Source organism: Pygoscelis adeliae, unplaced genomic scaffold, assembly GCF_000699105.1.
Source record: "Pygoscelis adeliae isolate BGI_AS28 unplaced genomic scaffold, ASM69910v1 Scaffold298, whole genome shotgun sequence".
Lineage (NCBI taxonomy): Eukaryota > Metazoa > Chordata > Aves > Sphenisciformes > Spheniscidae > Pygoscelis > Pygoscelis adeliae.
In genome coordinates this window covers 2,315,956-2,343,810 of record NW_008825303.1, presented here as the reverse complement: position 1 = coordinate 2,343,810, position 27,855 = coordinate 2,315,956, and the positions used below count along the sequence as shown (strand labels likewise).

Sequence of the window (27,855 nt, the reverse complement as noted above, 5' to 3'; positions counted from 1 at the left end):
TAGGCTGCAACTCGTCAGGATATGACGTACTGGCTTCAGGAACTTCAACAGAAGAGGTGGGAATATTGTAACAACCTTGACGCAGCAAAAAGGGACAGCCGAACTTCCCCTACACCAAGTGACTTTTCCAAAGGTCTTGTTGCCAAAGACAACCCTGGTAGGTTGAAAATTTGAGTAAAAACAGACTGCATGTTTCTATTCGGTGTCAGTTAAATAAGTACAAGGCGTAGCACTGGGGTAGAGAACAGTCTTAGCAAGTTTTTTGTCACATCTCGTTATCAAGTAACTCTATGTAAACTTTGCATATGTTGATGATGCTAAAATTATTTAACATAAATGTAATTTTATGTGTGATTTCATAACTCTTGTGAAACCTGTTGATTTCTTTAAAAACAATTTTTAAAAAATGAAGTCAGATGGAGTAGTCCTATGACTAGGTGTCATTAAGTGGCAAAGTACAGTTTAGGTTAGATAAGTTGTCTTTTAGTGGTTGCAATATCTTAAAAGCTTAGTGCGTTAAGTATCCTGAGATGTAAACTCCAGTTTTTAATGGGAACAGGTATATTTTGTGTTCTGAATGACCATACTTTGTTCACGAAAAGATACGGTGTGGTGGATCTATCTGACTGTGATAAAAATTTCCTGCCTTTTAAAACTGGAAGACAGTTTGCACTGATGCTACATAAGTGAAATTCAGTCTCTGTAATACCTTTAGCCAAGCAAAATGTAATTTTAGGCTAGTGTCAGAGTTATAAAAATGTATCAATGTATTATGCAAAGTTATTTTTGACTACATTGCTCAGGCACTTCTGAGTTGTTTTATTCCTGAATCATTACAGAAATGGATTGCTTGCTGATTTCTGTTATCCATAAATAAGACTGAGTAAAATCCTGTTCTGTGCCAAGTTAGACGTTAGTAAAGCTCACTTGGGTTTAAACAGAGTCTTGAGGTCAGACATATTTCATCAACAGATTTTATATTTTGTTAATTTAAATTTGCTCATACTGTAAAACCAGAAATGTTAAGCTGTCTTCTTCCCTGCACTTCTGTCCCCTCACCCAGTTCAGACTGCATGCTGCAGTATTGTCCTCTAACCCAGTTTACTGCTTTCATTTGAGAGCAGTCTGCTTGTGGCTGCTTGCTCAACCACAGCTGGCTTGAGAGTATGTGTTTCTGTAGGGGCTCAGCTTGATGTTTCAGCTACACCATCTGACAGCTAGTCACTACTTGAAGAAACGCCCAGCTCTCTCCCTTGATCTAGCACTGGTGCTAGTCTCACCCTTCCTTAAGCTAGTGCAGGGAGTGCAGCTAGCAGGAACCATGTTTTTCTCCAGGTTAGTTTTTGGCCAATGTAGCTTCCTGAAGTGGTTTACTGTAGGGACAGATGAGTGCCAGGATTAGCTCAAGAGAATTGTTGGGAATGCAAAGTGGGATGGTTTGAGACCACCTTTGTGGCAGCAGATGGTCTGGTTAGCAGCTTGTCAGACCGTATGCTGCAAGAACATACATATCGGTGTGCAAAGATCTAACAGCTTGCAGGTGTTGGAAAGGTTAACAGGCTTTTGCTCTTTCAAACCTTTGCCTTTCTACCTTCAGCCTCTCATTCTCTGCTTTGTAGTCTCCCTTTTTGCATTTTGTGGTGTTTGTCTGACCCTGTGCTGAGTTGGTTGAGTTCAAAAGTTAGCCAAAAAGGAAGTGTGTGTTTGGGGTTTTTTTTCCTGCTAGATTAATGAGTGGAATATATTTACTGTGTAATCAGGTGACTTCCAGAGTTGATGGAAAGGAGGGAACAAGACATAGTGGCCAAGTATGGGAAGGCAGAGTAAAGGAGTAGGCAGGACTGCCTTCTTTTTGCAGTAGACTGTTGGATCAGATCAACTATAATATGTAACTTGGCCCCAAATCTCTGGTCTTTCTTCTTTGTGCTACTTCCCTCAGAGCTTACGTACAGTGTGAAATTAACCTGCTGTCCCTGCAGTCTGTGTAGATACTGTTCCCTCACTCCTGTTTTGCATCAGACATAGCAATCGTAATCCAGCCACTTCAGATCACTGATTTGATATTTTCCTTTCTTGTAAATTGCTGAGGGTTTTCTGGATCAGCAAGCTGAACCAATTTTTGTGATTTATTATTATTACTAAATCCAGTGCGAGGAATGTCAAGATGAAATGCATGGGCTGAGTAGACCCATCCCTTTCAGGGACAGCCTGCAGTTAAACCGCATTATGTAGAATTTGAAACTGCATCTAGAGTATCTCATTTTTGAGGACAAATCACAATGATTACTTTATCATCAACTGAAGTGTTTAAGTAGGGATTCCTTCCGGGGAAAGTGCAAAGAGCCTGAATGATTGTTGATTGTTTCTTCCTTTTTAAACAAGTACTCCAGTAGAGTTGGGGGACTCTTTAAGGCTCTGATTCCATGTTGATGACTAAGATATGTGTCTCTTGGTTTTTGTTTGGGTTTTTTTTTTTTAAGTGAATGATATGGAATTACATTTGAGGTTTTTTTTTTTAACTCGCCTGTTCGGAGGGTTTGTAGAAGGCCATAAACCACTTTATGCTTCTCTATAATGCTTTTGCTATCCATACTCTGCATTTCCTATTCCTTCTGCCTGCTGGAGGAGGGGTGAGGGAGAAAGCAAGCTATCCAGGATAATGGAAACACTGAGGTAACATATATACTACAGATCCTACAGTACGTGTTGGACAGTGTGGTATGTTGGAGACCTGGCTAGCTCTGTTGGATCAGCTTGGATCCTCTGGACTTTATTAGCTCTGGCTTAGGGCTAGCACCAGTTCTTGGCTGGTTCCTGTGGAGACATTCAGAGCCTGCATGAGTTTGCTGGCATGTGTGCAGTGTTGGGCCTGCGCTGCATGTCTGCATGGCCCTGTGCCCGATCTGTAGATTTGCTGAAGTGCGCAAGAGGGTTTGGCTGGATGAGTTTAGGTATAGTTGCATTCAGCTTAACCAGAGCTAATAAATCCTTGCTGATCCAATAGGTCTCTGATGTGTCTGCAGTGCCCATGCTAATGTTCTTGGCTCTGGGAATGCCCAGGCTGGATTTGCACAGAGCTGGCTCAAGTCCGTAAAGCTCATTGACTTGCAGCAGCAGTGTCACTTTTAGCACGAACAACTTTTAGGATGAAGCACACCCTGAAAGCTGTGTCACAGTATTTTCATGATGTTGTTCCTGACTGAGGAGTTCTGGTAGACCTGAGCTTGTTTTACAAGTGCGTTTTGTTTTTTATAAGCCATAATTTTTATGGCTTTATAGCTGCTTAATCTAGATGAATCAATATTGACTAATTAAGATTGTAAATCACTCATGAAATAATGCTTCATGATCATCACACGAGTCCTGTTACAAGAAGTATGTGGCTGCAGTGAGAGCTCACTGAGGAAAACACTTTGCTATTTTTAAAGTTCATTTGAACAGAGTGTTTTATGAAGTTATGTTGCAATTTAAAATAAACCCCTAACTACATTACTAGCAAGCTTAGTAGTATATGACTTTATATAGCCACTATTCTTTTACTGAAAGTTTTGCCTATTTTTCTCTCTTTCGCTGCTTTTTTTTTTAAATAGATTTGAGTATCCTAAGTCAAAATGCTTCAGCAGAGAGAGCTAGAAATATTCTAGCTGTGGAGACTTCCCCTACAGACCTGGTGGGGGAACAAGCAGCTTCCCAACCTGCACCAGTCCAACCAAGTGCCATCAATTTCTCACTTAAACAATGGAGTACCGAAATCAAGTAAGTGGGGGACGTGGGAGAAAGAGTTATCATGAGATTGATAGTTGCTGGCAGAGACTATTTACTACTGAAAGATGTGTGTATGTGGTAGGCAGAGCTTTTTAGAACTGGGGATGATGGGGTAGATCAGTACATTGGACTGTATCTCTTCAAGTAAACTGTTACTTTATTGTACTTAATTGTTTGAAGGGCATAGCTGAACTTCATTGTGTAGCATTACTGGTACCTGAAAGGGAGAATCAAGTCCTATAAAGCACTTCTAGTGATGGCTTTGCTCTCTGAACCCAAGCAGGGAGCCAGGAGTTGTGTTCTCAGCTAAGTACTGCTTTTTTGTCCTTCATTGTGTAATGGAGCTGCTAATTGCTAACATGGTACTAGTCATAGTATTTACTGCTTATGAAGTATTTTTAGTGATGAAAATCAAAAAAACAGAAATAATTCTTCATTTTCTTCTTAAAAAAATAAAAGCACATAGCACAGATTTGAAATCGGTGTAGTTAGAATTCCTGAGCAAAAAATGTGGCAGACCCCTTCTGAATAACAGCAAAACCACGTCTTATCCCCTCGCTCTCAATGAGTTTACTCTTTAGCATTAATTGCTTTAAGGAAAGCAGTCCTACTGGTTTTCAGCTCTGCTGTTAGAGTTTCTCTCTAAATGTTTTTACACTCTGCGCTGCCCACATAGATGGATCTTCCGCTTCTACTCAAAGGATATTACAGGGCTATTACAGAGCAGTTCACAAAGCAGAGCTGTAGCTTTGGCTAACTAGACCACATCCCTCTTGAGCTGTGAGTAAAATGTTGTTGTTTGGTTTCATCAGGAGTGCTGAGTTAAACAGATTCCTTTTAAAGATTTCCTGTTAGGCACAGGGATCTGAGAGGTTACAAAGTGTTGTTGGTTTGGGGTTGTTTTTGGTTGTGTGTGGTTGGGTTTTTCAAGACTACTGTGTAGACCATCATTTAAGTTCTAGAAAAGATAGCTTACGGCTAGATTAAGAAATACGTAAATCCTGTTACTACATGTCCTGTTTAAACTGGTAGTCTTGTATGGTTTCTTGGGTTTGTGTAGCCACTTTGCTTTGGTAGAACTTAAATTTGGTCATAATAGGAGGAAAATAACATGAAACAATTTGTTAGGTGAATTCCTGTATACTTGAAACGAGTTTCTGGCTTTTAAAAACTTTTTTCTAGAATTTTTTTTCTTTTTTTCCTTTTTCTGACTTGCAGATGATATGCTTTGGGGAAGTCTGGCTAAAAGGGCAGGGTCAGGGTAAGCTGCTCAGTGTTGCCTGCTTGGTGTGTGTTAAATGTTTCTTTGTAACTGAGCAGAAAGGCAACAGCGGAGTTGTGGGTTGGGAAGCCCTTTTGGTTGGAGGGAAATGTTTCTGGTGGCAGTGTCCCAGCAGGTATTGTAGCGTGGTATTCAAGAGTTGGCCTTTCTCTGTATAGCTGTGAGCCTAATGGCTTGGAGTCCTTGCAGATCTCTGGGAATAAACACGTAAGAAAATTTCACGCTGTGAAGCTCTTTCAGGCTGAATGCTGCCCTCCCCCATTCCACTCTTTCTGGAGATATTCAGCTGCAGTGGTTCATCTGTCTGAAAATGTTCCTGGGAAAACAACATTTATTGTATCTACTAACAGATTATTTAAGTCTGTGGGGTTTTTTTTATATGGAGTGCTCTAGTGCCCCCATGTGCTCTAAATTTTAAAGCAGGCATCCCTCCCTGCAAGCTGATACCAGCAGGAAATGGTGTCTTTGTCAGGATTGCTTGTTATGCTCAAACTTCCTATCCTGAGCTTTTGAAAAGTTAAAAAAAAAAAAAAAAAAACCCAAAAAACAAAAAACCAAAAAATTTGCAGAGGATTTACTGAGCCAGCAGCTAAAATTTGGTGTGTGTGTGATGTGGACAGTTGTGCACTGCCTCTGGCCATGTATTCTATCACTGGGATAAGAGTCTGACAACCTTTTCAGAAGCTATTTAGCTGTGTGGTAATATGCTAGAACCTCTGACAAATTTATTTACGTTAGCGTAGGCCTTGCAGTGACATGTCTTAAAAGCTATGGACTAGCATTACCTCTGCCTGTTTTGAGCTAGCAGGTCACGAGCACTTAAGTTCCTGTATCTACTAAGAGAAATTTGCTCTGAGACTTTGAGTCTGTAGCAGTTTTTGCAAAAACGGTGAATTTTCTTCAGCATAGGTTTGGTTAGGGACAATCGGATTTTCCTTCTAATGGCTATCCTCAGCTGCTCCAGAGAGGGGTAGGGCATGTATAAGCTTAATTTGGACTTATTCTGTGTAAGTATTAAAGCTGATCATTATTACATGCTTCCACTCCCCATATCTTTTGTTCATTCAATCCTGCAATGAATGATGCCCAATTAATAAGCAAAACTATTCAGTCACGGTGCAAGGGTCTTTCAGACGACAGCCTTTCTCATTACGCAGCTTTGGTTTATACTCAGACCATTTTGAATGAAACTCCTGTGAAAAAGCGTTAAGTGGTCATGTAAGTCTTGTATTTTAACATGTGCAATCTCACTTGTCACTTCTTGATTGACAAGTGATCTTCTTTTACTGGGCTGAATAGCATTCTTTTGAGTGTGTATCACAAGAAGGTCTACTTAGTTATATTGGATCTCTGTGTGGAATCAGGACAAGATTTTTAATATTTTCATAACAGTGAAAGCTAATTATTAATCCTGGAAAATTAAAATGACATAGTAGTGTGACTATAAAAGCTGGTGGCAAAAAAAGCCCCCCTAAAATGTTAGAAACTCTGTTACAATAAACGTATGCAAACAGTAGTCCTGTCGTGGTTGATTGTTTTCCTCCCTTCTCTGCAATTCTATGCAATTTGGTGGGATATGATTACCTTTAGAATATGTGTGCGCTATCCAATATCTTACTGGATTGTGACTAGTTTTAACTCCAATATTAGAGGACGGATCAAAGTGTTCCTGAAACTTCAGAGAGTTTTCTCTACATTGCTGGGAGCATGTATTTGTTAAGAACCTAATAGATGTCTTAATCAAAGACTTATTCTTCCTCCCGAACATATCTATGATGCGTTTGACAGAGAAGCTATTGCTATAACAACTGCATTTGCATCCTAGGTAGCGGTGGTGAAATAATAATTGGAAAAAAGAGAAGAATATGTCTTGGAGTTAAGCTACGTGTATATTTACAGTAACTAAAGTTGAAACTTGCTTTTCCACTTTTAAAAATATATTTTCAAGTACTAATTGGCATATATAGACATTTAGGCCTGATTTTTTTCATTTTTATGCTGTCAGCTACTTGTATCTCTTATTTATGTGGAATATAGAGTTGGAAACATACTGAATTATAATAAGCTCAAGTTATATAATCATAAAATAAAACTTAAACCCAAAACATTTAAAAATACAGAATCATTAGATCATATGATCAGGTCTTGTGTCATGTGTCCGATTGTACTTGTCATACTGTGTTTAGGAAAATAAATATTGATTTTTAAGTTCAACTAGCTACTCTTAATCTAGTAGAAAGCAATGAAGCAGTGCTACTTCAGTGCCCTTAACAAACCTATGCAAAAGCTTCACAAAATTCAGCATCGGCTATGATTGTTCATGGGTCTAGCAGCAGTTTTTGAAGAAGCTTTTCTAGAAGTCATTTGACTTCTTGTTCCTTGTGATTTTTTCAAGCTTTAAAAGGCGGTGTTCAGACAGGCTTCAAATAGTGACAGTGACCAAGAGCAGAACAGGCGGTAGTGGAGTTGCATGGTAAGAGATCAGCCACTACTCAGAGAATAGCTGTAGAGACGCCAGGTGGCACTTGTTAATTTTCGATGCCCTAGGAAATATGTCAGTCATCACCCAGTTTGATCTATTTGATTTGAACGGAAGGTCTGAACAATGAAATGAGGCTTCTTGTCCCCAACAGAAATTGTGATTCTTTCTGGAAGAAGATTAAATGTGTAGTGTAGTTCGATCTTTGTCAAGTTTGCAAATTGATTGTTGAAATAATTTTCTGAATAACCTTTAGGATTATTTTTAAATTGTACTTGGTTATTAACCAGTTCGCCAGACTATAGGAATTTTGCACAGCATAATGATTAGCCTAGAGTTCACTTTGATCAGATGTGAAATCTCTTGTGAAGCTGAAAGACCAGGTTGCATAATCAAATGATCTTGAAGGTGTAACATGGGTTACTTTCTGCTTAAGGTTTGAAGAGTAAGAAGAGAGAATGTGGCTGACTGAGTGAAAGCATCTTTATGGGCCTCCATCTTAACACAGACTGTGTAGAAAATGCTGAGATGCTAAATATATTTCCAACTTTATACTTAAAATATTGAACTGATTCATATGGTTTGATGTAGAATCTCCTTTTCTAGTTGAACAAAGACTTTATAATACTGAGCTACATTAATACTCATGGACATAAGTGTGGACTTAAAGATTTCTGATTGCATGATGGTTGTGGGGGAAGCTGGGTAGGGTAATCTCATCCTGCTTGTGAAATGTATTGTTCTTCTATAGAATTATCTGGCTGGAATTTAGGGGTTGCCTCTGAAATGTTCTTGCAGATAATTGGCAGCGTTCCACCTTAGGAAAGGAAAACTGCTAGGAGTCTGTCATCAGCGATTCTGCTACAGCAGGTCTCTTGGATGATCCCAAGTTTCACATTAATCCAGAATATGAAAGTATAACATACATGCGTTTTGACTGCATGCTGTTCTGCTTAATGATTGGCAGTTATCCTAAAATTCTAAGCTACAATAACTAATCAATAAAGAGATGCTGCTTCTAAATCTTGATTTTGTTTTGTTTTTTCCCCCCTGCCAAAACAAGGATAAAAGAGGAAGACTCAAAAGACCATAGTGCTCTCCTAGATATTAATATCCCGTTAAAGTTAAATAATTCTTTTGTTCTTGAAACATAGCACTGTTGATAGCTGGTGCTATTTAGTAGGATATGCTTTATTTTCTTTGAGCTTTTATTTGGTATTGGCTTTGTCTGTGTTTTAGCTTATGTTTAGTTTGCGCTGTTTCAACTGCAGTGGTTGTCTTGAAAACCCCTTTATAAAAAGAATGCAAAATGGAGCGATCTTTGTTGCTTTTCCTGCTGTCTTTTTCACAGAAATTCAATGTCGTCTTTAAGAAAAGGAAATAACGAAAACCGCAAGAGTGTATTTTATACCACTGAAGAGTGGGAATTGCTGGATCCAACTCCAAAAGACTTGGAGGACTCGATAGCCTTGGAAGAAAAGAGGAAACACCTGGCAGAAGGAAGTAAAGGTAGAAGTGGGAGGAAGGAAGGGGAGCATATGCCTTACCTTCTTTAGTGTAGCGTACTGTGTTATGTGTATCTCCAGGAAATAAGTGGAAGCTTATCTCTTCTTCACAAATCGCATCCAGAGCTCTCTAAATTCTTTTAAAAAAAATTACTTCCGTATGATGTGTTTGGAGTCCCCTGCCATTCAGATACAATAGAATAAGTATGAACCCTTGTTACCCACTGTTTCAGGTCCCCTGAGCATGTTACCATCTCTAGTTTTGTCACTTGAGTTGCAAAGTTACAGGATGAAGGGAAATGTTGAGGCTTTTGATTACTCAGTTGAGTGTCACCCATTGAAGCAGAATTGCCTTTAGACTCTGAAGTATCTATATGCGTGTTATATTGGCTTGCTTCTGAAATGGAGGGGAAAAAAGTAGGGATGCATATGCAGTGATAGCTCATCCATGCGTTGTAACTGGTTCTCACATTTGACCAGTCTGGAATAACCTTGTGAGGACATTTTTACAGCTCCTTACGAACACTTTAGCTGACATCTAAGTGATTTAATCTGTTAGAAAACATCCTTCTCTCTAAGAATACTCCTGTGGGTATATAAATGGAGGTGAAACCTTACACTGAATGCCTCTTAAAAGAAACAGTAGGCTGTGATGTCAGTGGCGTTTTTGCTCTGATCACTTCTGAGCTGTTAATTATCTGAAGCAAAATTTACTTTGCCATAGTTAGGGGCACCTTTTATTTTCTGTAATGAATTGTAAAGTTATCTTTGTGTCTTATTTCACAAGTATTAATTCATGAGCTAAATCTTTTTTCTGGGAGGGGAGAAGACTTTGAGCTATGTACTTTTCCCAACAAAGGAAGCGGCTTGGAAAACGAGGCCTGTTTAACACTATTGTATTGGGCTGTTTAAATGCTGCTTAAAGTCTAATTTTAATGACCATATTTTTAAAAGGAAATCTGAATGCTTTGAAATGCCTTTTTACTAAGTGAACTGAACTAGAAGAAATTGTTTTATGCAGGACTGACTAGTTCAGCTTTTCCATTCGATTTTGGCCGCATTCCACACAAAACAAGGCGCCCGTTAAAAGACATGATTGGATCAAGCAAAAACCGGAACAGCAGTGACTCTTCTCCAACTGAGTGGTATTCTGGTAATGGCAACAAACTAGTCTCTGAACTGCAACTGAAGTATCAAAGCCAGCAAGAAGAGTTGGAAAAGCTAAAGAAAGATCTTTTGAGCCAAAAGGTAATTAAGCCTTCAGGCAGAGTGCACAAAAGGAAATGGATCTGGCAGGTGATTGTGAGTTTACCCTTTATGGCCATCTAACTGCATTAAGAGCTGGTGGTTTGTTATAAAATAACGGTGCTAAATGAACCTTTGTTTACAAAACGTCTTGAAACAAGAAGGACCAAATTTTACATCTGTTGAAAATTAGATCCCTGAACAAAACTTTCATTTGCACAGCGTTCATTAACTTGGTGTGTATATCTTTCTTATTATCTGAAGCTAGCTTTCTCAGTGTCTGCCAGGATCCTGGCAGATAATCACAGCTTCTTTCACCTTTAGTACATGTAATTCCTGAGAAACTTCTCCTTTCAAGTCCTTTTTTATTTAGTGTGGTTTTTGTCTTTTAATTCTGGAGGAGAGGGTGGGGGAATGGGGTGACACACACTCTCTCCCCCCTGCTTCCCCCCTTTCCCCCATTAACTGCAACCTCACAAACGGCTTTGTAAATAATAGGCCTAACTATAAATCTTATGTATGTAGTACCGCCCTCATACAGTGTTCTTGCTTGTATGCCCTTATAACTCAGATTTATTAAATACTTTGGTTTTATCTAAAATAATCTTTCAAAATCAGTGGCTCATTCTAGGTATATCTTTATGACTTTCCAAGTCTTTGTAAACTTCCAGATACATTATTGAACGTTCAAGTTCTCAGGAATTCCGTAAAACCAATTCCTATTTCTGTCCTTGTATTCTTAATTAGTGTCAGAGAACTGTTTATAAAAATAAAAAAAATGAAAAATCCCAGTTTCATTGTAAGTATTGCAAATGCTTCTAGGGTTGAACTTACCTTCCCACAGTTCTGCAGTGTTAAACCATTAGCCAAACATGGGAAACAGCAAAGGTAATAATCCAGATTAGTGAGACTTGTGAGTAGTCTGCTGTTCTTGCTTTCTTAGTGTTTACTGTTGATCTGGAATATCTTTTTATCTTGTGTGTGGTTTTGTGTTTTGGATTTTTTGGTTGGTGGGTTTTTTACAGCTTAGCTTTTGGAGAGCTTCTGGTAGTGGCTAAGGCAAACTCTTCCTTTTACAATATTTCTGTTCTTTTACATTTCACTTTGACTTATTTGCATGTAACGGCCTTCACTTCTTGAATGTCATAGTAAGATCTCATGCCAGCAAGAAATCAAGTAAGGTTTTAATTTCAGTGTAACTGACTTAAAAATCAGCTTCTCTTATGCATGTGTACCCATGATTCCCCAAGCAAAACACATACGTCTCATGCAAGTGAATAAATGTTGTAATTGTCCAGGATCTATGCAATCCCATGAGCAGAGATACTTACCCTTTTTAGTGTGAGGGAATAGAAGATGAAAATGGTAGAATTGTTAGATGGATGTGTGTTTTAAAAAAAAAAAAAAAAATCTAGTTCAGAGCATTTGATGCTGTCTTTTTTGCAAAGACCACAGAAACTCCTTTTCTCCTTTGTGGCAAGTCAGTTAATTACTTGGCTGATTCTGTGGCAAGATTTTCTAAACAGCTCTCCAAAGACTTCAGCAAAGCAGCATGTATATTTTTTTCCTCCTTTTATTTTCTCTGCATCTGTAAGGGATGAGAGCAATTAGTTACCTTTCCCTATTCCATTCTGTAATGTTCACCTCTTAATTTTTTTGGCTTAAGTCCTCTTCCTATTTATCTTCTTACAACAGGGCTTCCTACAAGTAAGCCTTTTTTAGCTTCCAAGTAACTGCTGGGCCACAGCTGTCGACTACTCTTCCCAAACCTGTTGTAGCCTTTCTAGGCAGGATCCTTAGCACAGTGAAAGATATTTAAGCCATCCGTATAGTCCAGTCATTGTAAGGTGTTAGCCTGCTAGAAATCATGTCACGTGTTTCCTTTTTGCCTTAAAACACCACCATGAAGTCTGTTATAAGCTGATGATTCAGATGCAAAACCCATTCCTTTTGCTTGACATTAGATTTCCAAGTTATAAAACGTAGAAACTTAAAACTTCATTGCAATCTTTCTTTTTTAAAATTCTCAGGAACTTGTGCGACTTCTGCAGCAAACAGTCCGATCTTCCCAATATGATAAATATTTTGCAAGCCGTCTTTGTGAGGGGGTTCCCAAAGACAAATTGGAGCTGTTGCACCAAAAAGATGACCAGATTTTGGGTCTCAACAACCAGCTTGAAAAGTTAAATCTGGAAAAAGATAGTCTCCAGCAGGAAGTAAAGAATCTGAAATGTAAAGTTGGAGAACTCAATGAGCAGCTGGGTATGCTGATGGAAACTATTCAAGCTAAAGATGAAGTGATCATGAAACTGTCTCGTCAACTCAGCGAATGTGAGGACAGTACATCCTCTCAAAGTGGAGCAGTAAATTCTTCTGTGGCCACCTGTACTAATAAGGAACTACAGGAACTGGACAGACTAAAAGTAAGAGCAATGTCTCTGTCTTGGTGGATAGGGGAATCTCTGCTCCCTATAAAAACTACTTTCTAGCCTGCTATACTGTTTGCGGAGATCACTACAGCAGTTCTCCAAGATACTCATCAACTGAGGCTTTCTCTGCTTGGAATCTACACTTTGAACTGTTAATGTGGCAATCTAAACAGGACTTTTATACTTTGAGCTGGTTTGTACATCTATAGTACAGTGTCCCATACTTTCAATAATTTAATCGTTGGTGTGGAGGAGTGATGTGAGAAGTAATCAAAGGAACAGGAGAAAGTAAGGGTAAGAGGAAGATATAAGCATGGAGAAAAACAACCAGAAAGCTTGCTTTTTTTTAAAATTTTTTTTGGGTATCAGAAGTGAGGAAACAAAGAGCATGTAGAATGGCAAAGGGGAGCTCCGAGGAGAAAAAAGGAGGAGGAGTATAAGAACCTGTTTTAATAACGCTGCTCCAGATGTTATCAATGCATTTTTTCGTTCTCTAACCTACCCCAGTGAATGTGTCGGAAGTTCTTAATGGAGTTAGTGAAGTTACCCACTTTGCTCTAAACATGCTTTCTTGCCTTTGGATAAATGTTGTATTCCAAATTGATTAACGTTCCAAGGGATTTGGAATACAAGTCAGTCATTTAAAATATGTATAAACATTCATAATTTAATTTTCATTATTTAATAACATAATTTTCTTTCCTATATGTGAGCCTGGGAAGTTTTAGAAAATAAAATTGAAACTAGAAATCGATGGTCTTGGCAGAAAGCAGTCCAAAGCTTGTAGATGCTGTGGAGTGTGGGAGTATTGTAATTGTTGGGAGGGTACCAACATGCCTTCATCCCACAACCTCAGATTTCAGAGGTAATATTTGTAGCCTGGAGCTGAGTGGATTAGGCAAGGAAGCTTATTGCTAAGGATTTATATTTTTTGTATGGAGGCAGACATCAAACTTCTACTTTAAATGAGGACTGGTGAGGGTAACCAAAACCCAAGGGGCATTTGCCCCCACTTGTATTGCATGGTATGCGCTTCTGGCCGCTGTGCAGCACCATGACCTCTCCGGTGTGTTCAGCTGCACGTTTCTGTTCTCCTTCCCGGTGGTGCAGCCTCACAGGGCTGGGCCTGCCTCGTGACAGCAAGCAGCGACCAGCTGCCTTCTGCTGGGACTGTAGCACTGGAAGGGATGCAAGTGAGGCACAGCACCACCCTGTGCACCTCTGTGGTCATACCGACTTACGTGAAGACTTAAGAATAACATTTGATTTGATCCCGATACGTTTAATGATAAGTCCTGTTAGTAGCTGCTTGTTCTGTATTCTAAGGTATACTTTCTCTGGTAGGCGTTTGCTGTTTGTAAGATATTTTTATTAAAAATCCAGTTTGTTTTTTTTATCAACAGGACAATCTTCAGGGTTATAAGACCCAGAATAAATTTTTAAATAAGGAGATTTTGGAACTTTCTGCTCTACGAAGAAATGCAGAAGCAAGAGAGAGAGAATGGCAGGCAAAGGTCAGACTAACACAGCATGTTCTCATTTTGGCAATGTCTAAAGCAGTTTTCAAAAATTCAGTTGTAAATCTACTCAGGGAACGTAACTGTGGAACAGAAATGGAACAACTTAAAAAAACATCCCCCCCGAACCCAGTCTTTACAGACTAATCTTTCTGAATGCATTCTTGAAAGGAGTAATTGACTTTAAAATCATGTTAACCAGTGGACCTTTTTCATAACTTATGAACACCGGCATTTATAGTTCTGAAAACTTTGTTTCCTCAGAATTAAGGCTGTAATAATTTTCTTGAAGTATGCAGAAGACAGGATGTGTAAGGATTTGGTATGTCACTGAGTAGAGCTTTCTCCTTCAGAGCATGAAGGATGACTACAGTATGGTGAATGTAACTTTGGAAGTGTGTTTCTGTATAGAAGAATTTGAGTGTGGTGAAGTTGCGGGTAAATAATGATGATTTCCATTGCCTGGGGCTAGGAAAATACGCACACATCCATAGCTAAGGCAAGATGCCTGTAGCTATGGTTTGGCAGGGTTTGCTCTTGTTTTTCTGGAAACGATACACACAGCGGCCAGGTCTAAATGCTGTATTTTTGGCACAGAGGTGTATGTTTACAATTTCTACATGCTATTACCTAACCCGTATCTTTAAAATTCCATTTAAGTTCTTTTTGTTCAAACATGCATGGACTAAAGCTGTTACTTTAAAAGCACAAAATGGTTAAGTTGTCCTTCATACAACGTAATGATAATTAAAGCTTGCTCAGATTTTCCACATGTGAAAATACATGTGGTAGAAAGTCTCTGGTCTACTATTCTGCCTTTCTGTAAAAAGCCACAAGTATCTGAGGTTTCTTTCCCAAGTACTTTATATACAGAATTTTACAGTAGTCTAATAAAATGCACATGTAATTTTTATTTTCCACACATAAGGGTTGCTTTATGTTTTCTGGTGCTACAAAAATGGGAAAGTAAAGCTGACTGTTCTTGATTTACAGGTTTCTAAGCAACATAAACTAATAGAATAATATTGAACCAGATTTTAAAAGAAGTGTAGTACAAAGTAAGTTTCTGAAGACTTATAATATTATATATTGTTTTCTGCAGTATACTAGCTTGGAAGCCAAACTCTGTCAGATAGAAAGTAAATACTTGATCTTGCTTCAAGAAATGAAAACTCCTGTTTGTTCTGAGGAGCAGAGTCCTGCTCGTGAGGTCATCACGCAGTTACTGGAAGATGCCTTGAAAGCAGAAACTAGTGAACAACCAGAACAAGCATTTTTCAAACCACACCTGGTCAGGTAATTTGGTCTTATTAAAACAAATGTTTGTGTTACTGGAAGATGCCTTGAAAGCAGAAACTAGTGAACAACCAGAAAAAGCGTTTTTCAAACCACACCTGGTCAGGTAATTTGGTCCTATTAAAATAAATGTTTGTGTATCTTGGTCAGTGGGCCCGGTTCTAACACCAGAAAACAGGCAGTGGGGATATATTTGCAGGATTTGGGGTTTTTAATGTATTTCCCTTCATGAATAACAGTATCATCATGAAATCCTTTTCGCTGTATAAATGTATTTATTTTATTTGAGATACAGTATGAAACTTAGACTCAAATGTTGCTGTATAGCTGCTGAAGGTGATCTACTGAAGAGATGGGTTCATTTGAACTTGACCATGTTCTTAAATAAATTGCTTAATCTGTGTAGTAATATACATTGGAATTATGGGCACATAGTCTTTTGTATGTGGGATTATAAAAATAATCATTAAATAAAGGATATACTGTAGAAAAATGTTTAATAATTGTCAAAACTTGAAACCTATGGGGAGTGGCTTGAGGGATATTTGAAGTAACTTTAGGATGGGAACTTAAGAGTTTCAGGGCTACTGAACGCATTTTTAAAAGCCTTTTTTCCCCTCCATTTCAGTGAATATGATATATATGGTTTTCAGACGGTGCCAGAGGATGATGAGGAGGAGAAACTAGTAGCAAAATCACGAGCTTTGGACCTGAGATCGCTTTCTCTCAGTGAAAATCGAGAGATCTCCACGGGGGTAAAATGGGAAAACTATCTTGCAAGCACAATGAATAGAGAGATGATGCGCTGTGTAGAACTAAAGAATCTTATTCGATCGGGAATTCCACATGAACATCGTTCCAAGATGTGGAAATGGTGTGTCAATCTCCATGTTAAAAAATTCAAGGACAGCACTGTTCCTGGGTACTTCCAAACCTTGCTTCAAAATGCTCTGGAAAAACAAAATCCTGCATCTAAACAAATTGAGTTGGATCTCTTGAGAACTTTGCCAAACAACAAACATTATTCTTCCCCAACATCCGAAGGGATCCAGAAGCTGCGAAATGTGCTGCTGGCATTTTCATGGAGAAATCCTGATATAGGATATTGCCAAGGGCTCAACAGGTAAGATTTTACAAATCTTGAGTTATAACTATACAGTGAAACACTTAATGAGCCTTTCAAATCGCATGTATAGCAACGTGCTTTTGGACAGCCATTTGTCTTATGGGTTGTATGTTCATAATTTATAATGTTTAAATAAACAAATAAACATTTTCTTAATAAAATACCAGAAGACTTGGATCATGAAACTTGTAAAATCAGCTTGGCAAAAGAACTGGAACTGGAATTAAGTCACATAAGAAATGGGCTACTTAAATGTAGTTTTACATTGTCTTCATGTCAGTTGTAGGGGATCTTTTTGCTTTTGTGTTAAAAAATCTGTTAGGTTTTTGCTTTATTATTTTTTTTTTTTAAACAAGCAGAAATAAATGCTTGAAAACTTTTTGTACTGTTAAGGCCACAAATTTCAGCATTTCCCTCAGGATGTCTTCAATCAGAATTGCAGTAATTGATTTAAGGATGATTCTCGTCTTACAAGGCTAAGAAAAATTTGAAGTCATTCCAGTTGGTGTTTGCCGAAATAGTGTTGGTACTTTGAGATCTGTAGTAAAGAAAGGTGTTCTTTAAAGCAGGTATGTTAGTCTAACCGCCCCCCCCTCGTCCCCGTGATATAATACTATAGATGTCAATTTGTGCACTAATTTATGGACTAGAATAGGGTAAAAGACTTTTGAACTAGAAAAGCTTTATTATTTGAAACCGCACTGAAGAAGTAGTAGAATAGAGGCGGTAAATAATGTTGTAGAGGTAGTGAGGTGGTGGTGGTTAGCAGTAGTAGAGGTAGTGAATAATGTAGTAATAAGTATTCTTTTTCTGAGTATTCATCACTAGTGTTTACGTTCTGTAGGTAAATCGTATGTTTTCAGTATTAATATTGTCGCTGGCATGTCACAAGACATGTCTGAAGAATATGGCTGTTGCAATCTTGGAGCAACATGTCTCTGGTGACTAGAACGTGTTAGAAATGCTTTTGCGAAACTTGAACTTTCTGTGCAGCATTATTTTCTCCTGGGGCATTTTTGGGTTTACTGTAAACTCTGCATTTGGATATACTTGCAGAAGTTAAAAGCAAATTAAATATTTATTCCTTGCTTTGGTTCTCTTAAGCTTTTAAAGTGTGATCACCTTATTAAGCTGTGTAGGATCAGAAGCAGTTCATGTTGTTACAGCTCCTCTTGCATACAGAAATAAAACAAGTTTACTTGGAGAAATATATTGGAGGTTACCTTTCATATTCAAACAACTATCAGCAACGTGAAGTTATTCTGTGATTATTTTTTTTCTTTCATAATACTCATTGGAAACAGGAAAAACAGGAATGCTGCTGTTTAATACTTTTTCCTTCTACTTCAAGAAATTATTACAACAAGTTTAGTCTTTGAAAAATTTTAGGGCTTTTTCTTTTCCTTAAAAGACAATGGTAGATAAAGACAAAAGTGTAACTTAGATATCTATCTAAATGGATGTAAAGTAAACATGCTAGAAAGGATTTTTCTAAACTTACAAGAAGTTTGTGTGAAATGCAAGAACCATCTGTTCTTTTTCCTCTTCAATACGGAAAGACAAAAGTCTGAGAATTGGAGTAGTATATTTAGGACTTGGAAGCTTCTAATTATTTTGCCTTAGTTCCTGGAAAAATGGCTTCTAGCAAATCACTTTGCTTTTGCCTTTATCTGTTTTCTTATTTAACTGAATGAAAATACTTGGCTTGGCTGAGAAGGCATCTCATTGCCCCATCTTAAACTTCGTTAAGAGTTCTGCTGTTTAGTGTGCTCCAGTTAATGTATTTATCTCTGCTGAACAGAAACAAAGGCTTTATTGTAATTGTTCTTAATACGTTTTGTGATACTATAATAACCTTTTTCTCCAAATAAACCCTATTTTCAGATTGGTAGCAATTGCACTTCTGTACTTGGAACAAGAAGATGCTTTTTGGTGTCTAGTGACAATAGTGGAAGTGTTCATGCCTCGTGATTATTATACTAAGACACTGCTAGGATCTCAGGTACGTGCTCTGCCAGAATAAAGCCTGGTCCTGTAAACTGCAGCCAGTCAAAAAACTTTCCTCTAAAAGGAGGGCCCTGTTAGAGGGGATGTGTTCTCTGACAGGCCTTTGTGGGGGATGTGTTGAGTTGACAGAGGTAGGTTGCAGGCACCAGGGCCCTTCTTTGGACAAGGACTCCCGCTTGGAGCTCCAGTCCTTAACCCTTCTTCTGATTATTAGCTTCACAACATTGACTGAGCTGATTTATCATTTCTTTCCTCAAAATGGGGAGGGGGGGAGGTGGTTACGGGCTCTCTGGGAGAGTGGGGGTGAGAATTTATTTTGCAGTTCTGCAAGCAGTATACGCTGTAGCACTCCTCTGCTTCCAGGTGATGCTCTAGTACGTGCTGCCTCCTCCCTCCAAGTCTTTCCCCAGCTTGTTCTCTGCTCCAGTGCTCCTGCACCAGTGCAGCACTAGTGACCTGTAGTAGGAACACAGCATCTGTGTGTGAGGAGCCCTGTGAGACTCGGGGTGGATTGGGAAGCAAAAGGTTGTGTCAGCAAGGGTGGTGTGCATTGGGGTGGCCATGTATGTTTTGGGTGGATCTATCCAGTGTTAACTAGACAGCCCAAGGTTTCCTGGTTAGCTCTTGAAAAACTTGCACTTACGGATTGGTAACAGCCCTACTTTGAATGACATACACGTTGGAAAATTAGGAGCAATAACGTCATGTTTGTTATCTCTTTAGGTTGATCAGCGAGTGTTCAAGGATTTAATGAGTGAGAAGCTTCCACGACTGCACGCTCATTTTGAACAATACAAAGTTGACTATACTCTTATAACTTTCAACTGGTTTCTTGTGGTATTTGTGGACAGTGTGGTTAGCGACATCCTTTTTAAAATCTGGGACTCCTTCCTATATGAGGGACCAAAGGTGAACTGAATGAGCCAAGTTCTTTTTTCAGTTGTTACCTGGTAACAAAATACTATGGTGTTATTGAGTGCAGGGTGGAGGAAGGTTGTTTCACAAGAATCCTGTCAGTTAAAGTCACTGGTAGGAAAAAAAGGGAGGAAATGTGCATAAATAACCAGTCAAAATGTTTTCCATTTTATCTGTGTTCTGCAAGTTAAAAGCTTGAGTTACATGGAAGAATTCTAAATGCGAAGTGTTTTCCTTTCACCAATAAAGCTATAGGCAGTGCTGTTTACTCCTATGTGCAGCTGTCTATCAGTTTGAAGTAATTATAGCAAAATGGGAGCTACTCTTATAAAGAAGAAAGCTTAAGTGAAGGAGCAGAAGTCAGAAGTATTGAAAAGATGTTAAAATTAGTTGTAACCAGAGACAAGCTAAACATTAGCGCTTGAGCAACTGTTTGTTTTATTTCTGCAGACATTTAAAGTACAACTGACAAACAGTGAATATCTGGGCTCCTATCTCATAAATTAAGGGGTGGGGGTGAAAGAATTTTCATGTGTTCCATACTTGTCAAATTGCAGTGAAATAAAATCAGTGCAGGAAAAAAAATCATTGGATTCAAACACGATAATAACACTAAAGCACATGTTGTAGGCAATTGGAGAGAACAGGAGAGTTCTAAGTAGACAAAACCTGCGTGTTTGCTAGATTTCTTGTTGGCCTCATCTGAGCATTCTGACACGCAGTGGTATTTTAGTTGTGTGTTCATTCAAATCAGTTTTAAGCATCATGGTATTTTGTGAAGACAGCCAGTTGCAGACTGACGAAGTTCAGAACTTACTGAAGCCTTTTCAGAATGAAGGGAAATAATGCTTCTTCCAGCTCATGCTAAAGTTGATTGGCAAACTGGTATCAGAAAGTCCTTCAACATAAGTCTCCCAATGTGTTGGGAAAATTCAAGGCATTGGAAAACAACCTGTTTAAAAAGCAAAACTTAATTTTAGCTCTGAGGTAACTTAATAAATGCATTCAACAGGCCCAGCAGTCGTTGTTCTACAGCTGAATTAGGAACTCAAAACTTCAAAGCGTTTGTATGCTATAAACCCAATATTGTATTCTGGATAGAACTGCAGAACACCTTGTCTTGGTTACAGGCCACAACAGAAGTTTTTGGCAGCTTTTGGAAATGGGGGATGGGGCAGGGCAGGGAGTGGCACGGAAGGGAGATAGAGGGAGGTGTGGTCAGCTGGCTCAAATGCAGCCTGTAGGAAGAGTAACACTTTTCCTTTGAGTTTGTATTAGATAATAATGAGAATCAGTGCATTCTGTTCTTATAAAGAACCAAACATTGTATGTATTTTTATCAGGTAATATTCCGATTTGCTCTGGCACTTTTTAAATACAAAGAAGAGGAAATCTTAAAACTGCAAGATTCAATGTCCATTTTCAAGTACCTTCGATATTTCACACGCACTATACTTGATGCTAGGTGGGTAACAAACTTGTGTGTAATTGAAAGGCTTGTAGTGGGGCATGGAAGAAGTCTGTCCTGGTTTTATGGTTGTTTTGTTTTTATCTAGATCTTAATTTAGATATAAAGCAACTTGAGATGAAACTACTAAGATTTCACATGAGTAGTTTTGTCTAGTGGAGTCAAAAGCACAAGTGATGAATGCATAACTGTAAATTTTTAGGTATGATTGAGATTACTTTGCTAGGTTGGTCTTGTTTAGCAGTTGTATCATGGTAGCAACACTTAAGAATTTCAACCATAGGTGTAGTCTCCCCCCGCATTGCGGATACAACTTATGTTGTAAAATGTTTTACGATAAATAAAAACACATCCTGGCTCAAATATTAAAAACGCGAGCTGTGACCCACTAGGTTTAGATCTCTTATGCATCATTAATGCATAGGCTAATGCCACATAACTCCAGCTGACTTTAAGATATACTTTGAAGCAGAGAATAAATACAAATTAGATATACTCTTCTGTTCTTCAGTCCTTGCATAGGAATTACAGTTTGTAAATTAGGGTCTAATGTTTTTAGGTTCCTAGTTTCAAGTCTGTAGAGCAGCAGATTAATCTTAAAAAGAAAAGTCGTATTGGGATTGGTTTAATGTCTGAAAATGTTTTGCACAGATATTGAAACTCAGATTTTGAATTTAGTACAAAATCATATACTGGAATCTGAGGTGTTTGTTTTTACCTTAATAAATTCCATATGAATTTAGGCTTACGCTTTGGCTCCTACTGCAAGAGCTATTTATTATTTTTACTTCCTGTGTTTCAGTTTTGACTGGAGAGAAGTTAAAACTGAATAATGTTACTCTGTGCTTAAAAAGGATTGCTGGGACTGATACAGGGAGAATGTTCTGCAACTGATTTAAATGGTAAAAGTCTTGATAACAGATGGTTGTTTCCTCTGCTGAAACCTCTCCAAAAACTCTTGAAGTGGGAGTTGTGTGGTGTTTTGTATTTTAGCATTCCCACCTTTGATTTGAAAAAATGCTGGACAGTTGTTGTACTTGGCTGCTTGTGACCAAAATAAATGCCGCCTCTGATTCCAAATCTAGAAGTGACAGAGAAGTATATGCTTGATTTTGGGATGAGGGTGCACAATATTTTTAACAAAACAATAAATAAAACAAACTTGTGGATATTTTATACTCGATAAATAGGCTATTTTATAGCTTATAATCAAATGTGTAGTATGTAATACCAGTAGTGCCACAGCAGTATTGCCAGAAACTAAAGATTGCGGGGGGGGAACCTAAATCTTTTTGCTCTTACCTAATTTGAACAAAATTTTGGTATTTAATTAGAGCTGCAGGTTTGGCTTTCCCTTTCTTTTCCGTTATGTAACGGAAGTGATGTTTTGGCTCTCTTGTCTAAACTTTCTGGTGCTGTAATAACCTATTTTAAAGATTTCTAATATTGCTGGAAGAGATCTCATTTTGGTGTTAACAAGAGGAGCTAACTGGGTATCTTTGGCAGATGGTGAGTTCAGGTGAGGACAGAATTCAGTGCATCAAAGATACTTAAAATACAAATATACTCTGTGCTGGTCTGTAAATCTCCGTTTTCTTAGGATTTTGAAAGTCAGAGTCGAAAGTAGTGGTGTAGTGCCACCTAGGGGATATGAATTTGCCTGCTAGAACTGGTAAGGCATGATTCAAACCACCTGGTTTCTTATTCTACCATTTTTGTACGCGTTTTGCAGCATCAAGATTTAAACAATACAAAAGCATGTAGAATGATGTCTTTCCTGATATGGACAGAAAGTCATCTTGTAAAGGAAAAAGTCAGAAAGATTACTTTTGTAGAATTCATGGACATCCTGAATGGGTTAGAAAACTATTTTGCACAGAATTCCTAAATTTAAGCTCTCTAGTGGAGAAGAGTCTCTTCAGACATGTGTGTAACTGTACTCAAGTTATAGGATGTCATAGTTAAGTTTTTCTACAGATGAAAGTTGTGTTCCATAGCATGTTGTGCACAGGTAGAGAAGCTGTTGGAACACTTTCTGTTCATAAATAGCAGGAAATCGTTCTTGTTCACTCAAAAATACAAACCTAGGGAGAGCTTAGCCTTAAATAAACTGTCCAAATAAATTTTCTTAATATTTGGCTTCATCTGATAATTAAACTAGAATAAGTTAAATTCCAGTTCCCCTTTTTCCTTTAGTAAATAATGAGATATTTTTTAGGTATAGATCAACAGTAACGATGTAGTTAACTCTGTCTTTGGACTGATTATGCAGATCAGTTACTAGTTTTGCTGTGACTGAATGATAGTATGATGCAGCATGACTCTGGAAGGGTGATGGATACTCTTGTGGTGCTTTGCTATGTGATCTGACGAGCTTGAGTTGATGCTAGCTCGGAGATCTCTGCACTCTAGCCAGCAGAATCCCAGAGCTTTCTCACTATCGTAAAGTTTGGCTTATACATGTTTTGTATTATCCTTGTCTGTATTTGTATTATCCCAGGCTTTATCTGGTCTCTTACACCACTTCATTGTCTTGGATAACTTGACCTGACTGTCCTGGGATTGAACGAGCTTCAGGGAGTTATATGGAGGAAGTTATCCAGTCTATAATCGGGTAACGGGATGTACCAAGTATTCAGTCTAGCCAACGAAGCTCTGATTAGCCAAGCTTACATCTTCTGTTCAGTGTTGTCAAGGCTGTAATTACTATAGCATTATATAGAGTTTGCAGGTGGCTTTGCAAACTGTTGAGCGTTTGATTGATAACACTTCATCACTTGAAATAACTCTAAAACTGAGTGCTTTATAGAACTTTCTTGCAAACCTGATAACATCTGAGACCTGTCAGGTAAGTGAAGGAGACCAGAGATATCAGCCATATACTAAAAATTGATACAGATGAAATTCAAACCTGATTTTAAAAAACACTAAATATGAATGATTGTCTTCTAACATTGTGTAATCTTACAGGAAACTGACTGGTATTGCTTTTGGAGACCTGAATCCTTTTCCATTACGTCAGATCAGGAACCGGAGGACCTATCACCTGGAGAAAGTGCGTCTTGAACTAACTGAACTAGAAGCCATTCGTGAGGATTTCCTGCGTGAACGAGAGACGTGTGTAGAAAAAAGAGACCTTATTAGTGATGATGAGGAGGATAGTTGAAACTACTCAACATAAACTTTTCTTTGGGATCGCGACCAAAGTGAGTTAACCTCCAAAACACTTTATTAATCCTGTCAAACAGAATGTAAACTAGTTGCTTTTGGAAATATGCAGGACAGATTTCCAAACCCCAGCACTTTCAGAAATATTGCTTTGTATGGAGGCCAAACACTTCTTGTTTACATGTATGTTCATGGAATTGTATGTAGAGCACTTAATATCTGTCTCAGTTTAGTCAATCAGCTGAATTGCCAGTTGTTTTCCCGCAGTGCACTGTTAGGGCCTGTATGTGAAACAGCAGTAAGAGAAGTCCACGCTCTGTTTACTACATTCATTGCCATTCTGCGTTTTTTTTGATGTAATCATGTTTTTTTGTAGTACAGGTTCAATGTGGGAGGACAACATACTTTTTGGTTTCAGGTTGGCTCAATAAATGGCTTTCATCATGTTGTCCTTGAATAAACTATCCATTCTTGAGGTCACAAACTAGAAAAGTATGGAGTGAAGCACAGGAAGAACTTTTACGTTCCTTTGTCTTTTCCTGAGGTGACATGAAATGGATCATCAAACAGAACACTTGAATATATGTACTTAAAGTAAAGGTAAAATGAGTACCTATTTGTCACTGAATGTTCAGTGTATACTGAAACAGTGATGTCAAACATCATTTATGCTTTTCTGGGCAGCTGTGTTGACAAAGATTCTTGTTAATGCCAAGGGGTTTGTAGATCAAATTCTGTTTAGTCGATTTTATTTCTACTCACTTTTTTGATTGCAATGTCTCAAAAAAGCCACAACCAAACCCCAGCTATTACGGAAGAAGGAAGGGAGCTTGTCACAGGAGTACTGTATTTTAGTAGCTAATTAGTTGTGTATGTGTTGAAGGCTTTTTTTTTTAATTTTAATGCTTCTTCCTATTTAGGGCTTAAAATAAGATAAAGTCTTGATCTTTAAGAAGAAACATAGCATTCTTTTTGCATGAATGTATAACTATTGTACAATAGTGGTAGCGGTAGGATTCCTAAAACAAATATTTATCAATCAAAGGAGCCTAAAGGTCACAGCATGCACACAGAAATTCAAGATCCTTTTCCAGCAGAAAAATGCAATATTCTCTTAATTTGCACAGCTTTGCTGTGGGTGTTGCATGCATGTCATACAAGACAGCTGTAAGAAAACATTTGGGGTGTTTAGCTGTAGTGTTTCTGACTATGGAAGTGTGAGTGGAGGCCATTCTTTCTCATCTGATGACTAGCAATACTCTTAAACGGTTCTGAGGACGAGGAAGGCTTCTTTCTTGCTGGCTATTCTCTGGACTTTTGCAATATTCTTTCTTGAGCTGTTGGGTCGACTTAAAAGTTGTGTCTGGATGTGTCATGATAAAACTAGCATTCAAATACTAGGCAGCAAATCGCTTAGTTCTGGACAAGCGGTTAATTGGCAAAAACCAGAACTGGTGGTTGGGAACAGTCAAGTGCATCGAGCTTCTACTTCATGTGTTTTCTTTTGGTTTTCTGAGAACAAGTAGGACTTATCACGTATATTCATGTAATTGTTTTAGAAAACTTAAGTGTGTGCAGGGAGAAATCCTGCTTCTGTTTCACAGCACTTTTTTTTTTTTGAGAATGTATTTGTAGCCTTCTCTAAGCATATTATCGGTCAACTTATCTGGAAGGGAAATACTTAATCAGTGGTGAATGTTGTAACTTACAGGACAACTTTTGATAGAAAATGTATGCTTCTTCTATTATGACAATTTTTAATTAGCCAACAAATCCTTGCCAATGAGGGACACATGGTATGATCGTCTTGATTTGTATGTTATTTGTCTTCTAACATGTCCCCTAGCTTGTCTATTGTAAGCAGTGGTTTGGGTTTTTTATTCCCTAGTTACTCTTCGTTGTGTACTTGAGTTTATTAGGCAGGTTTTTCATATTATTGCATGTACTGTATTCTTTTTTTACTTACAATCAGTGTTTGAATATAAAAATGGGACCAGGTTTTCTAATTTTCTAGTTATGCTGTCTTGGTTTTGAAAGAGCTGGTCTCTAAATCAATCTGTAATGTCTGCTTTTTTTTTGTTTTAATCTTGTTTTCAAGTGTTAAATGAAATCTTTCTAAGCTGAAGATCTTCCTTCCAGTGGCAACAGTTGAAATGTTAAGGTGAAGAATTTAGATGTACCTACCCTATTCCTACAAGTCTGTTACTCCTAGGTTTTGAGTCTTCACTATGAGCTACGATTTTAGGACATTGTTTTCAGACTGGTTTCATTGAAGTCTTCAGGTTGTGAAGATAAAACTAACTTTAGGGCAACTGTTCAGGAAGTTCTCTAGCTGACAAAACATGACCTGCAATGTTACAGGACCATTTCTTTTTTACAGTTGTGCTGATGGTTAAATTTGTGTGTGTGTGTTGCTGTGTTTCAGTATATAGGTTGTTACCCAACAATTGTACAGTAAAACTAAGTAACTCAGATTCACATAGTGGCATAAGAAACAAATACATGAATGTTAGGAAGCTTATGGAAATCACGTTGTCTCTGGATATTTTGTTAGCTGGCAAATATGAAATGAGTTGGTGCTGTTATACTCAAGTTCCCAGTGAGCTGTTGGCTTCATTTTGTTAAGCATCGTTACTGATGCCTTAGTTAAAAGGTCAAAAAAAATTGCAGAGGCATCTAACCTCTGACCACTAGAAGTCTACATAGAACAAAAATGAGATGTGTATAGCAGGAAGCAACGTCAGGGGAGCTTGCCTTGCTATTGCAAATGTCTTTGGGTGACTTAGTTTTCTAGTGGTGCTTAATCTGGTAACTTTGAGGAGTAGTAACTAGTTAGAGACATGCAAGATATACAGGCAGTATTTAAACCCGATGAAACCAAGCAAAAATACAGTGTGACTTGGTGGCCTGCAAAAGCTGAACTGCATAGATACCAAATGTTTGCATTTAGGGGTAAACTTCCAAAACAGTGCATGCGGATTTAACGTTCATGCCAGCCACTTAGTAAGACATTCACCTGTTAATGTAAATAAAGACTGCTACGACTATTTTTTAACTTCAAGGTCATGCACGTATGTGCAAAGAGTTCCTTATGCATGGTTCCCAGTATATGTGATGTAAACCAAACCACTAAGTTGCATCTTGCAGAATATTCCTCCATCTTCATATATGTATGCATGGCTTTCCAGTGAAACTTCTGGTTACTTGTTCAAAATGTTGTATTATCTTCTGTTAAATAGGCAAAAAATCGGTGCACTATACCTCTAGCTATTAAAACTGCACAGTATTTCAGCTTTACCTGTACATGTGTACAGGTAGTGTTATCATCCAGTGTTATCAAATTGTTTGGTGGTTTTTTTTTTACCAGCTATGTAATCAATAAAATAGACTTTTTTTGTTGCCCTTTAGGTGTCTTCTGTGAGAGGTTTTCCCCTTTCCCTTAGCCTTTGTAAACATGGTAAGATATTTCAGCAGAAAGGGAAAGATTTTTTTTTTCTTCCTTAAGATATCAGGAATGAATGAATGGCCTTAAATTTGACAGAGTTGTATGTTCAGTCATGCTTAACTGAGAAATGGAAAATTAATCAATTTCATGAAATTGTGTAGCTGTTTAAGTGAATGTTCCCTTAAGTGCCATGTTAGAAATCAGCAAT

The 27,855-nt window shown here is 38.0% G+C and overlaps 1 protein-coding gene across 1 annotated transcript; it reads left to right on the top strand.

Annotated features, from left to right (window-relative positions):
* TBC1D2B (TBC1 domain family, member 2B) lies at positions 1 to 27,855 on the top strand. The gene is made up of 12 exons (XM_009330059.1): positions 1 to 157; positions 3,591 to 3,756; positions 8,878 to 9,035; positions 10,053 to 10,279; positions 12,307 to 12,699; positions 14,109 to 14,219; positions 15,325 to 15,518; positions 16,147 to 16,641; positions 18,529 to 18,646; positions 19,375 to 19,560; positions 20,910 to 21,031; positions 24,005 to 27,855. The coding sequence occupies exons 1-12, from the start codon at positions 22 to 24 to the stop codon at positions 24,198 to 24,200; spliced, it is 2,502 nt and encodes an 833-aa protein (XP_009328334.1). The 5' UTR covers positions 1 to 21; the 3' UTR covers positions 24,201 to 27,855.

Excerpts from the sequence above, each read along its gene's own strand:
- TBC1D2B (XM_009330059.1), top strand. The coding sequence starts at position 22 with ATGACGTACTGGCTTCAGGAACTTCAACAGAAGAGGTGGGAATATTGT. Across the intron at positions 158-3,590 it reads TGTTGCCAAAGACAACCCTG|ATTTGAGTATCCTAAGTCAA; the intron begins GTAGGTTGAAAA and ends TTTTTTAAATAG. Across the intron at positions 12,700-14,108 it reads AGGAACTGGACAGACTAAAA|GACAATCTTCAGGGTTATAA; the intron begins GTAAGAGCAATG and ends TTTTATCAACAG.